This window comes from Sebastes umbrosus, chromosome 20 (genome assembly GCF_015220745.1).
Source record: "Sebastes umbrosus isolate fSebUmb1 chromosome 20, fSebUmb1.pri, whole genome shotgun sequence".
Lineage (NCBI taxonomy): Eukaryota > Metazoa > Chordata > Actinopteri > Perciformes > Sebastidae > Sebastes > Sebastes umbrosus.
Window position 1 is genome coordinate 26892538 of NC_051288.1, and position 13182 is coordinate 26905719.

The window sequence follows — 13182 nt, forward strand, 5'->3', positions numbered from 1 at the left end:
TTTTAAGATTTTGCTTGGTTACATCTCTAGACATATGAGCCTGTTTTTCACCCTCAATTTCGATTTAGCTGACATGTTTAAGCTAAAACGGTTCAGTACCTAAAAAGGACATTTGTTTTTCATAAATGGGTTTTTTAAATTTCAACTTTTCTCCCAACAGCTAGGTGTCAATGCAATCCATACAGACAGAAAAAGACCAGCTGATGTAGTTGATGATGTGTCCACTAGATGGTGCACATCATCCATCACCATCTACAGTGAACTGAGCAGAGGACCATGTATAGTGTATGTTGACGTACAAAACTGATGATAATACAGCAGGAGATTGTAATTATTTTAAATACAATTGGACATTCAGACTTTTCTGTGATAAAAATACTGCTTGTTGTTGGCTTAGCTGACTATTTTATCTGTGAGTTCAGCCTCTGAAAGACAGTAACGTTGGTCGGGATCGCGGGTCTCAGGGGGTTAACAGATGATCATAATTAAATGGACACAGATGACAGATGTGAACAAAACTTTAACAGCATCAAAAACAAATAAACACACAAAACAAGTAGATAACTTAGTACAAAATACTACACAAGGACATGAGGACAGTGCTCTGCCTGATCCAGTCATAATTATGGAGGGAAAGCTCTACATGGCTTCACTCCCTCTGTCGGCCCTCATGGATTTCAGTTCCTGCTGGGTGGTCGACTGAGATGCTGACAAGGACGCTGCGTTCTCGCCGTCGCCTGCATCCTGTCTGCAGCGCACGGCGCGTGGCAGCGAGCTGCAGAGGGCCTTCCTGAACATGGAGCTGGAGAAGACGTAGACGATGGGGTCCAGGGCCGAGTTCAGGAAGTTCAGGCCCAGAGACACGATGGTGAGCTGGGTGAAGGTGTAGAAGGAGGCGCAGTCCCACGGCCGGTACGAGCGGATGACCCACACCCCGATGGTCGTCACCGTGGTGGGCAGGAAGCACACCATGAACACCGCGACGATGGCCACGCACACTCGCATCGCCTTTCGCACCTTGTCTGGTTTCCCCATCTGTCGCTGCTTCAGGAAGCAGGAGATCCGGACGGAGCAGAACAGCAGCATGGCCATCGGGATGATGAACTCCAGCACCGTCAGGATGCGGTGCATGCCCACCAGGATGATGATGGCCCGCGACGCCTCTTTGTACGAAGTGAAGAAGAAGCACTGGGTTTTGTCCCCGCTGCCCTTGATGTGGTTGTACGCCAGCATGGGAACCCGAGGAATGATCACCAGCAGCCAGACGAACACGGATACGAAGGCAGCGTGGCGCTTGGTCATGCGGTTGAACCGGTGGTGAGGGTGGACCACCTGGAACCAGAGGACAGAGATGATGTTCCTCAGCATACGTTTGGACACATCAAACTGAGCATGATATAATAATACAACCCATACTCACCTTAAAGTAGCGGTAAATTGCGACCACGGTCATGAGTGCGATGCTGGCCGAGCGGTTGGAAAACATCAGGAAGAGGTTGATACGGCACATTCCGTCTCCAAACACCCAGTGGCCCCTGATCAAGGCGTCGATCCTCAGCGGCAGACTCACCAGCGCCAGGAAGTCGGCGATGACCAGATTGAAGAGGAACAGGTTGTTGGGGTTCCACGCCTTCAGTTTGAAGCAGAAGATCCACAGAGCAACTACGTTTCCCAGCAGCCCCAGTATGACATCAATGATGAGGACTGGGGGCAGGATCACACCCTCCAGTTGGATACCGACTGGTGGACAGCCGCCACCAGGGATCGGGGTCGTCAAGTTTAACACTGTGGTGTTGAAGTTTTCACTTAGCTCTGATTGCATTTTGGCTAATTTTATAATGTGTTTTTATGGGAAGACGATTAAAATCAGATTATTTTGATGTGCTTCTATTAAAAACCGTTGTGGGTTTAGTGGTTGAATACTTAGGAGGAAAATAACTGTATGACCACACCGAGGAAAGTTAAGAGATTCAGGAAATTTGCCCCTTCCTCTTCTCACCTCCTTCCTTTTTTTCTGTTGAATGAAATCTGTGTTAAAAAACAAACAGAGGGTAGTTTAGTGTTTGAACATGAACCAGCTTCACTTCTCCATAATTAGGTATTTTGGACAAAACGTGTGGAGTGACACAAGTCTAAATATCTTTTAAGATGAAAAACATTTAATCAAAAACAAAATAGAATAGATAGGTCTTAGTAAAAGTGGATTATTATAATGGCATATGATTTAATAATTAAATTAAATCAAATCAAATCAAATTAAATTAAAGTCCATGAATGTGAAAATTTGCCTTCGGCCTCACAGATGGTTAAATTACAATAGTAGCGGTATTAATATATAACAGTATATAATAGTAAATCATAATACATACAATAAATAGCACAACATGCCGTGTACAGACAACAATAATGGACATGGTTCCAGTGTGAATGTTTATGATTTGCATATATATATATATAAGTTATTGCATTTGGTATGTAAAGACTTTTAGTAATTTGTTTATTTTTAATTTGTCTGGCTTTTTGTTTAGCCTGTGTTTTTATATATATATATATATATTTATATTTCACCAGCCATATATATAATTCTGGATGGTTTATTTTTGTTCTTAGCCCCCAGGTGCTCATACCACGTACACGTTAAAAATTAAGTCACTTTCTAGTTCCAATTTTAAGTTGGAATGATACTCTACAACTTCACCTGAACATGTGCTTTTATTTAAGAAATTTAATTCACCCAATATACCAAAAATACTGACTACTCTAAACATTGAAAAATATCACAAATCAACTAAAACATCATATAACCTTACAAATCAAATTAAAGAACAACAACAACTGTAACTATAATAACTTTGGCTTGTTTGCTGACTGTAGGACATTAAAGAGTTTCTATTGAAGAAAAAGTAATTTATCATAAAACCCGTTTGTCACTTTACACACACACACACATATAGGTTAAATAAGACTATATACAGAGTGAATTATAGTAATATCAAGAACTCACCGGTCAGCCGTATGAAAGGATTTCATTGATAAACTGTTGATAAACCGCCGTCTGTGTATTTATGTCTCTGACAGGAGGATGTTCCTGTTTCATCATCTGACGTCAAGCAGTTACCACACCAGTACCAGTACACACAGTGTACACACAGTGTACACACAGTGTACAACCAGTGACATGATGTGGAAGATCAGAAGCCTTGCAAAACGTGTCACCACGGGCGAGGCATGTTTATGCTACATAAAATAAAATACAATAATTCAAGAGTTATAGTTTCATTGAATTCAAACATAAAAATCAACGTTGGTGTTCAGTATCAGCAGGTAACACTGATATAATTAGGAATTAATAAATTATCTGTTCTGGTTATGTTTATTTATTTGTTTCACACATAAAAAGACAAAAAAATACAATTCACATGAAAGGAATGTAAAATACGTGTGAGGGTAGAAACCTATAACGGCTTATATAAAAAAACACACCCAAAGTACGTACAATAGGTAAAAATACTATCATGACCAAAAATCACCAGTACATTTCAGATATTAGTGTTCAAAACATTTCACATATAAAAATATACAGTGTAAAGTGTCGGAGTAAAGTTCAAACAAAACAAAAAATGACAAAGAAGAAGATGAGTAATCACCATATTTACAGTTTCTAAGAGCGATCTTTTTTTTTTTACAAATCAGATGTTTTTGTCAGCAGAACATTTCTACGTCTCTTTTTATACACAGATAATCACACAGAGGAATCGATTAAATGGACATATTTTCATTCAAAAAGATAACTCCACGAAATCTGATAGAAAACTGACCACGGGATGTTTTATACGGAGGAAGATGAAGATTATCAGCCTGTCTGGTAATTGTGGAACTGAGAGTTGTTGTTAACAAATAATATCTAAAACAATGAGGTAAATCTGCGTTGAGTAGTTAAGATCACGATTTAGTTCACTAATGAGAGTTGTCAAATCTTCTATTTGAGGCAAAAAGGTTGGTGTCATCTGCAAAGAGCGATGGGAATGTTGGTTAACGCCGTTAAACTTTGTCACAGAGGATGGAGTTTGTGTTTGCATTGCTACTGAACCACCTCCTGTCATTTACCATTTGGAACATCTTTTTATTACATAACATAATGTTATATTTATTTCGTGCAAAAATCACAACTTAAAAAGTAATATTTGATGAGAGATAGTTGACTATAAAGTCATACAATTGTATTTCTATTGTATCTTAATATTTAGATGCAGATACACGCAGAAATATGTCTTTTTATTTGATTTTTGATCTGAATCAGAAATACTTTATTGATCTCGCGGGGAAATTGGGGTCTTTAATGAAGTTCTTTAAAATATATTTGGGAGTGAAGAAAAAATTGCAAGTGCTTCGCTGGGTCAGGAAACTCGGTGTTGGAAATGTTAAAGTAAAAATACAGGTGCTCTTCAAGGAGTCAAATATCAATAAAAACAGTGAATGGCCAGCTTATCCAATCCAAATTTATTCATAAAGCACATTTAAAAACAAAAAGTGTTGTACAATTAAAAATAAAAAGCATAAAAACAACACAATAAAACACTAAGACCATTTTAAAACCAACAGGACATTAAAATAATAAAAGCGTTAAGACCAATAGAAAGGAAAAAGGATTAAAATAGTCAACTCTCATGCCGAGCCAAAAGCCAATAATGTGTGGGGGACAGACCAACATGTGGAGGATGAGCGGTCCAGAGCTGGAAAGGCTCGGTCACCGCTGAGCTTGAACTTTGATCAGAAGTTACTGGTCAGTGGATCTGAGTGTCCTCGATAAAAGATGTGGTTTGAAAAGGTCTGAGAGATTTAACGATTTATATGTTAATAATAAAATCTTAAAATCAATCCTGAAACTCGCTGGCTCCCTGTGCGTTTACGTGAACCAGTTAAAAGACGAGCTGCCGCATTCTGAACAAATCTGCAGCCGAGACAAAGAGGCTCGGCTAACACCAACGTAAAGTGCATTACAATAATCAAGACGTGTGGAGATAAAAGCATGCACAACCCTTTCACTTTTCACTCACTGGAAGAGGAAGTCCTTGGTGGCAGTCTGGAAAACATCCGAGGGACTCTGACTGTGAAGTAAGAATCCTTTACTCAGACCTGGATAACACCGACCAACACGTTTCCACTCAACAAGTCTTCATCAGGGTGTTCAGTTTAGTGAGAACAGGTGTTTAGATTTAAAATCTAATCAGAGTCACATGACATGAGAATGCTACCAACTTGAAACAATAAAATGACAATGGATATATCAAAATATATGTATAAAGCGTGAAAAGACAAATAATGTGATAATATAAATTATAATGCTCACAAAATATTTTTAATTTAATTTTTTTAATTTTTAATTTATATATTATTTTGTATTTTACTTTTTTAAATATTCCTTATTTATATACTATTTTTTTGTGAGCATTATTATTTGTATTTTCACACTTTATACATATACAGTATTTTACTGTGTCCCTGACTGCCATCCTTTACCAAGGACTTCCATTCAAAGTAAGCTGGACACTGTTTTTTATTGTTATTTGGGAGTAATTCCAATTAGCCTAACATGCATATCTTTGTATTTTAGATTGTGGGAGGAAACCTGAGAATTAGGAGAAAATGCTGTCTTTGTGCTGATAGGATAGGTTATATAGTTACTCTCCACTACTGTCTAAAGCTAAAGCTGCTAACTTTAACCATCATGAAGACTGAGCCACTGAGAAAGACACTTCAAGGATATAATACTTTAAATATTTATTATATTTTCCAGATTTCAAGACAGCCAGTTACCAAATAAATGGTTGTGTTCTAGCTTGTGTTTTTCTGGGTCAATGACAGGTCACACTTCCTGTCATTTTCCTGCCTGCCGTCGTCTCTGACGCGTCATTGATGAGGCACCGCAGGTCAACTGGTGACTGACATTTAGAAATGGGTTTCCTTTCTGGGTACAAATGTACAAATGTACAAATGATGGGGGAAGTTTTTAAATCACAGATTTACTGCTGTTGCTCTTATATGTGACGTAACAGCATACTGGCATCTTCCAGTGTATGTCTAAGTTAAAATACGCTACAATAATATGGCTCCATATTATTCTGTTTCAGTTAAACAAGTCATTTTATTAAACTGTAAAAATATTCTCTCCCTTTTCAGTTATATATATATATATATATATATACACATATATATATATATATATATATATATATGCTGTTTTCTATTCGAAATTTAAATTTTCCGTAGGCTTTGACACAGCCATAGGCATTTGATACCGCCACACAAGGCACCCGATGGCGCCGGTATGATACGCACCGCGCATTCCATTAACTACAACATGAGTGTGGTGATGTAGTTTAAAGAACGAAAACACGGGAGGTGGATGGGTCCAACAACACAAGGCTTTCATCAAGGAGACCGCTGTTCATGTCCCGTGCGTCAAGTTTCACTTTCACATTACAATCAGCTGTTTTTTTCGTGTCGCGTTTTCACAACATTCAGCGTCACTTTCACTGTACAAACGTAGTAGTTTAAAGCCCAACCACGTAGTTTTTACCAAAACCTAACTGTAGCGGTTTTGTTGCTTAAACCTAGAGTGACGCCAAGGGGCGTGACACCAACGCCGAGGGGCGTGACACCAATGCTAAGGGGCATGGGGCCGTAATGCCAACGCCAAGGGGTGTGACGCCAACGCCAAGGGGCGTGACAATAACGCCAAGGGGCATAGGGGCGTAATGCCAACGCCAAGGGGTGTGGCGCCAACGCCAAGGGGAGTGACACCAACGACAAGGGGCATGGGGGGGTAATGCCAAGGGGTGTGATGCCAACGCCATGGGCGTTGGCATCGTGACGCTAAGGGTAACTATAGTGGTTTTGATGCCAAAAATATAGTGACGCCAAATAAAATGTCAAACGTGTCATTCTTCCACCAACAACACTGAACACGATAGCCCTAAATAATTTAGCATAAAAGGAATTCAACAAATTCAGGTCATGAACTGGCTCATAGTTCAGACAAAGAAGGAGGAAGAACACGTGGTTTGAACACAAAACTGAAAATACTTTATTAAAGTAAACTCCGTGGTGGAAGAAGTAGTCAGATCCTTTACTGAAGTAAAAGTAGAAATACCAGAGTCTAAAAATACTCCATTACAAGAAAAGTCCTGAAATAGAAAAGTTACTTCAGTACAGAAGTATTAGTATCAAAATACATTTAAAGTAAGAATGGCTTCTTTAGCAGTGTTATATTATTATAAATTATATTCTGTTTTTATCACTGAGGAGTACATGTAAGAGCATTCTACTGTTGTAGGTTGTCAATGTGGAGCCAATACTGTGTATACTACGGGGTAGATTAGTAGTATTACATCATATCATATATAGCCTAAGCGTAACCTATATGTTGTTTTTTCATGTAAAAAAGTGACAAGTAACTATACATTCTAAATAAATGTAAAAGTGAGTAAACTATAGAAACTACTATATACTAAATACTAAATTGAATCTATTTGATTTGTGTACAAAGACACGAATTTCCCTTTTGTTTTTGTGACGTGACGCATTCGTCGATTTCTGCTGCAGTCTTTTCAAAATAAAACAATTTAGGATTAGGAATATATCAAGTTGGTTAAGTTTAGGCAACAAAACTACATATTAGCTTTAGGAAAAAATTATGGTTTGGGTTAAAATAACTCCAGAAGTGCTGTACTTTAAGTACGGGAGATACGTGACAAATAAATCAACGATGACTTCTGGTTTCACACGGGACATGAACAGCGGTCTCCTGGTGAAAGTCTGGTGTTTTTAAACCCACTCATCCAACCCTGAGAGGGAACTTTATCATGTTGTATCCACCAGTGAATGTAGATGAGTGATGATGCTGAAAACTAAGAACGCAAACCAAACAAACAAAGGGGACCCTGCAGGAGAGGCCAGGTGTAAGGGCTACCGCGGCCTGCAGCCAGGTGAACCTCCACAGCAGATCTAGAAGCAGCAGATCTACATTAGGTTACTGCATCTAAAGGGACCAGTCAGAGAGAAGCTGATTACTCCGTCTGTGTTCAGGACATCTGAGGTCGCGGTCACATCCTCATATAACATCACTGCTGACAGAAAAAGACCAGCTGATGTAGTTGATGATGTGTCCACTAGATGGTGCACATCATCCATCACCGTCTACAGTGAACTGAGCAGAGGACCATGTATAGTGTATGCTGAAGTACAAAACTGATGATAATACAGCAGGAGATTGTAATTATTTTAAATACAATTGGACATTCAGACTTTTCTGTGATAAAAATACTGCTTGTTGTTGGCTTAGCTGACTATTTTATCTGTGAGTTCGGCCTCTGAAAGACAGTAACGTTGGTCGGGATCGCGGGTCTCAGGGGGTTAACAGATGATCATAATTAAATGGACACAGATGACAGATGTGAACAAAACTTTAACAGCATCAAAAACAAATAAACACACAAAACAAGTAGATAACTTAGTACAAAATACTACACAAGGACATGAGGACAGTGCTCTGCTTGATCCAGTCATTATTATGGAGGGAAAGCTCTACATGGCTTCACTCTTTCTGTCGGCCATCATGGATTTCAGTTCCTGCTGGGTGGTCGACTGAGTTCTTGACAATGATGCCGCGTTCTCGCCGTTGCCTGCATCCTGTCTGCAGCGCAGGGCGCGTGGCAACGAGCTGCAGAGGGCCTTCCTGAACATGGAGCTGGAGAAGACGTAGACGATGGGGTCCAGGGCCGAGTTCAGGAAGTTCAGGCTCAGAGACAGAGAGAGGGTGACCTGGATGAGTTTGTAGTACGAGGCTCCGTTCCGCGTCGTGTACGCACGGATGACCCACAACGCGATGGTCGCCACCGTTGATGGCAGGAAGCACACCATGAACACCCCGGTGATGGCGACGCACATTAGCATCGCCTTTCGCACCTTGACTGGTTTCCCCATCTGTCGCTGCTTCAGGACGCTAGAGATCTGGATGGAGAAGAACAGCAGCATGGCCATCGCGATGAAGAACTCCAGCACCGTCAGGACGCGGTGAAAGCCCACCAGGATGATGGTGGCCTGCGACGCCTCTTTGTAATTAGTGAAGTAGCACTGGGTTGTGTTCCCGCTGCCCCTGATGTGGTTGTACGCCAGCATGGGAACCCGAGGAATGATCACCAGCAGCCAGACGAACACGGACACGAAGGCAGCGTGGCGCTTGGTCATGCGGTTGAACCGGTGGTGGGGGTGGACCACCTGGAGCCAGAGGAAAGAGATGGGGCATCATTTTACATCATTCAAAGCAAAAATGTGTCAAAGAGCTGATGTTATACTGTCACATGATTCAGTCACATGACTGCTGTGTTTATAAGCTTCTGTTCCACCAGCAGGGATATTCTCAGACAGAGATTATTTAAATTAGCAAAACATAAATGAGTATCTGCTTCTGTATGGGATTAAATTATTTTTGAAACTGAAAAAATATATATTTCAAAGTCTCCTGGGAGCTGTAGTTGTTCAATGCTGACAGTCTTTTAACTTAGTTGACAGTAAACAGGCTGTTCTCATCCACCGTTTGTAGCTATACTACAAAAAGCAATGCTCTGTAATTCATATATATATATCATGAAATCAACTAATCCACGTAATCGTGAACCAGGAAGTATATAGAGCGACAAAAAAACACCAGATTTTCACCAGGAGACCGCTGTTCATGGCCCGTGTGAAACCAGAAGTCAACGTTGATTTATTTGTCACTTAACTTCAGTACTTAAGTTAGAGCCGTTCTGGAGTTGTTTTAACCCAAACAGTAATCTTTTCCTAAACCTAACCAAGTAGTTTCCTGTGAAGGCAGAAGTTTATTTTGAAAAGCCTGTACGCATGTAACGAACCATCATAGGCTCACAGCAATTCATGAAATTGTCACGAATTTTAATTTTTGACTTGTTTAGGTTTAGGAAAGATTGACTTGTTTAGGTTTAGGAAAAGATTGACTTGGTTAGGTTTAGGAATAGATCGACTTGGTTAGGTTTAGGAAAAGATTGACTTGGTTAGGTTTAGGAATAGATCGACTTGTTTAGGTTTAGGAATAGATTGACTTTGTTGGGTTTAGGAATAGATCGACTTGGTTAGGTTTAGGAATAGATCGACTTGTTTAGGTTTAGGAATAGATTGACTTTGTTGGGTTTAGGAATAGATCGACTTGGTTAGGTTTAGGAATAGATCGACTTCGTTAGGTTTAGGAAAAGATGTTGGTTTGGATTAAAATAACACTGGAAGTAACGTAAGTTAAGTACGGATGTTAAGTGACAAATAAATCAATGTTGACTTCTGGCTTCACACGGAGCACCAACAGCGGTCTCCTGGTGAAAGTCTGGTGTTTTTTGACCCGCCCATCCACCCTGACCTCTTCCCTACATGGCGTTCGAGGCTCTTTATACTTCCTGGTTCACAATTACATGAATTACATATGAATTGGTTTTGTGCTAACCATCACAAAAAAAATGTGTACAAATCAATTACAATTGATTTTCGTGACTAATTCACAAACTGCCGTGCGACCAGTTCCCCTGGCTATGATCACTTCACATAAACGTCTCTAAACTACTGGAAAGCCACTTGGTATCATACTGTAACATGGACGGTCTACTGAAGCGTAACAAATATGTCTGACATGTTAGAATAATTTTCAGATTCACCAGCAGAGTGAATATAATAATACAACCCCTCCTCACCCTAAAGTAGCGGTAAATTGCGACCACGGTCATGAATGCGATGCTGGCCGAGCGGTTGGAAAACATCAGGAAGAAGTTGATCCGGCACCAGACGTCTCCAAACTCCCAGTAGCCCTTGAGCAAGGAAGCGATCCTCTGCGGCAGACTCACCAGAGCCAGGAAGTCGGCGATGACCAGGTTGAAGAGGAACAGGTTGTTGGGGTTCCACACCTTCAGTTTGAAGCAGAAGATCCACAGAGCAACTACGTTTGCCAACAGCCCCAGTATGACGTCAATGGCGAGGACTGGGGGCAGGTAAACACCGTCCAGTTTAAAGGTGGAGTTTTCACTTCGATCTGATACCATTTTGGCTGATTTTATAATGAAACAGATGAATCAGGGTGGAGACGATTAAAAGCTGATTATTTTTAGGTGCTTTTATTAAAAAACGTTGTGGGTTTAGTGGTTGAATAAGTAGGAGGAAAATAACTGTATGACTATGATACAATTTGTCCCTTCCTCTATATACCTCCTTCCTTTTTCTGTAGAATGAAATCTGCATAAAAACCAAAACAGAGGGTAGTTTAGTGTTTGCACATGAACCAGCTTCACATCTCCATAATCAGGTATTTTGGACAAAACTTGTGACACGAGTCTAAATATCTTTTAAGATGAAAAACATTTAATCAAAAACAAAATGAAAGGGATAAGTCTTGGTAAGAGTGTTTCAATAGAATGTCATACGATCTCATAATAATGATAATAAAATAAAATAAAATAAAATATGTATTTAATTTAATATTTGTCCATAAATGTGGAAATTTGCTTTAATTTGTCGGGCTTTTTGTTTCACCTGTGTTTTATATATATGTATATATATATATATATATATATATATATATATATATATATACATATATATTAGTTGTTTTACTTTTTAAATGAATGTTTGTAATTCTGGATAGTTTATTTTCGTTCTTAGCCCCCAGGTGCTCATACCACGTACACGTTAAAAGTTAAGACGCTTTCTGTTCTCAATTTAAAGTTTGAATGATACTCTACAACTTCACCTGAACATCTGTTTTTGTTTAATAAAATTAATTCACCAAATTCAAAAATACTGACTACTCTAAACATTGAAAAATATCACAAATCAGCTCAAACATCATATAACCTTACAAATCAAATTAAAGAACAACAACAACTGTAACAATAATAACTTTGGCTTGTTTGCTGACTGTAGGACATTAAAGAGTTTCTATTGAAGAAAAAGTAATGTATCATAAAACCCGTTTGTCACTTTACACACACACACACATATAGGTTAAATAAGACTATATACATTAACATTTACTAGAGTGAATTATAGTAATATCAAGAACTCACCGGTCAGCTGTATGAAGGGATTTCATTCATAAACTGTTGATAAACCGCCGTCTGTGTATTTATGTCTCTGACAGGAGGATGGTCCTGTGAAGTTGATTTCATCATCCTGTTGTTGATATTATCCAGAATTCAATGTCAAGTTAAGGACAAGTGGCACTTCCTGTCATTTTCCTGTCTGCAGTCGTCTCTGATGCGTCATTGCCGTGGCGCAAACGGTGATTGACTTTCTGGGTAAAAATGTACAAATGATGGGGGAAGTTTTGAAATCAACTGTTTTTGCTGACTCAACAGCATACTGGCGTCTTCCAGAGAATCTCTGAGCTGCATTATCCTACAATAATATGGCTCCATATCATTCTGTTTTTTGTAAGTTTCAGGTTTCCTTTGAGACATTCAGACGAATGTTAGTCTTATTAAACAAAGAGTGTGGTGATGTAGTTTAAAGAGCGAAAACCAACACACCGGGCAGGCGGGCGGGGGGGAGGGGAGGTGAATCTGTCAGACAACACGACCTTCATCCAGGAGACCGCTGTTCATGTCTCGTGCGTCAAGTTTTACTTTCACGTTACAATCAGCTGTTCGTTCCTGTCCCGTGTTCACAACATTCAGTTTAATTTTCACTGTGCAAACGTAGTAGTGTTAAGCACAACCATATATACAACAATAGTGGTTTTGTTGCCTAAACCTAAAGTGACGCCAAGGGGTGTGATGCCAACGCCAAGGGGCGTGACGCCAACGCCAAGGGCCGTGACGCCAACGCCAAGGACCGTGACGCCAACGCCAAGGACCGTGACGCCAACGCCAAGGGGTGTGACGCCAAGGGTAACTATATTTATTTTGATGCTGAAAATACAGTGAAAGTACATCAGTAAATATCCCACTGGTGAATTTTGAAGCTTTTATGTGTCTTAAAAAAGGCGGTAGCTAACGAGTGGCTAAACGAGACTACTGTCATCACGCCGACTCGTCCTCCTTTACAGCCTCGTTGTGTTTATACTCACGCTCATGTGACCGTGGTGTAGTTCGTCTATAGCCCAACGTTAGCTTTTTACTTCTGATT

At 39.7% G+C, this 13182-nt stretch overlaps 2 protein-coding genes across 2 annotated transcripts; both read right to left on the minus strand.

Annotated features, from left to right (window-relative positions):
* Window positions 1-502: 502 nt before the first annotated feature.
* On the minus strand, window positions 503-3128 carry LOC119478983 (hydroxycarboxylic acid receptor 2-like). Its single transcript, XM_037754100.1, has 3 exons — window positions 3005-3128; window positions 1421-2028; window positions 503-1332 (listed from the first exon to the last, which is right to left on the minus strand). Exons 2-3 carry the CDS (start codon window positions 1820-1822, stop codon window positions 640-642), a joined length of 1095 nt encoding a protein of 364 aa, XP_037610028.1. The 5' UTR covers window positions 1823-2028; window positions 3005-3128; the 3' UTR covers window positions 503-639.
* Window positions 3129-8449: 5321 nt separating this feature from the next.
* On the minus strand, window positions 8450-12523 carry LOC119479548 (hydroxycarboxylic acid receptor 2-like). Its single transcript, XM_037755301.1, has 3 exons — window positions 12123-12523; window positions 10758-11292; window positions 8450-9279 (listed from the first exon to the last, which is right to left on the minus strand). The coding sequence occupies exons 2-3, from the start codon at window positions 11100-11102 to the stop codon at window positions 8587-8589; spliced, it is 1038 nt and encodes a 345-aa protein (XP_037611229.1). The 5' UTR covers window positions 11103-11292; window positions 12123-12523; the 3' UTR covers window positions 8450-8586.
* Between the last annotated feature and the right edge of the window lie 659 nt (window positions 12524-13182).

Bases quoted from the DNA above. Each gene is read 5' to 3' on its own strand.
- LOC119478983 (XM_037754100.1), bottom strand. From the start codon at position 1,822: ATGCAATCAGAGCTAAGTGAAAACTTCAACACCACAGTGTTAAACTTG. The intron at 1,333-1,420 runs GTGAGTATGGGT...CTCTGGTTCCAG, and splicing joins CAATTTACCGCTACTTTAAG to GTGGTCCACCCTCACCACCG.
- LOC119479548 (XM_037755301.1), bottom strand. From the start codon at position 11,102: ATGGTATCAGATCGAAGTGAAAACTCCACCTTTAAACTGGACGGTGTT. The intron at 9,280-10,757 runs GTGAGGAGGGGT...CTCTGGCTCCAG, and splicing joins CAATTTACCGCTACTTTAGG to GTGGTCCACCCCCACCACCG.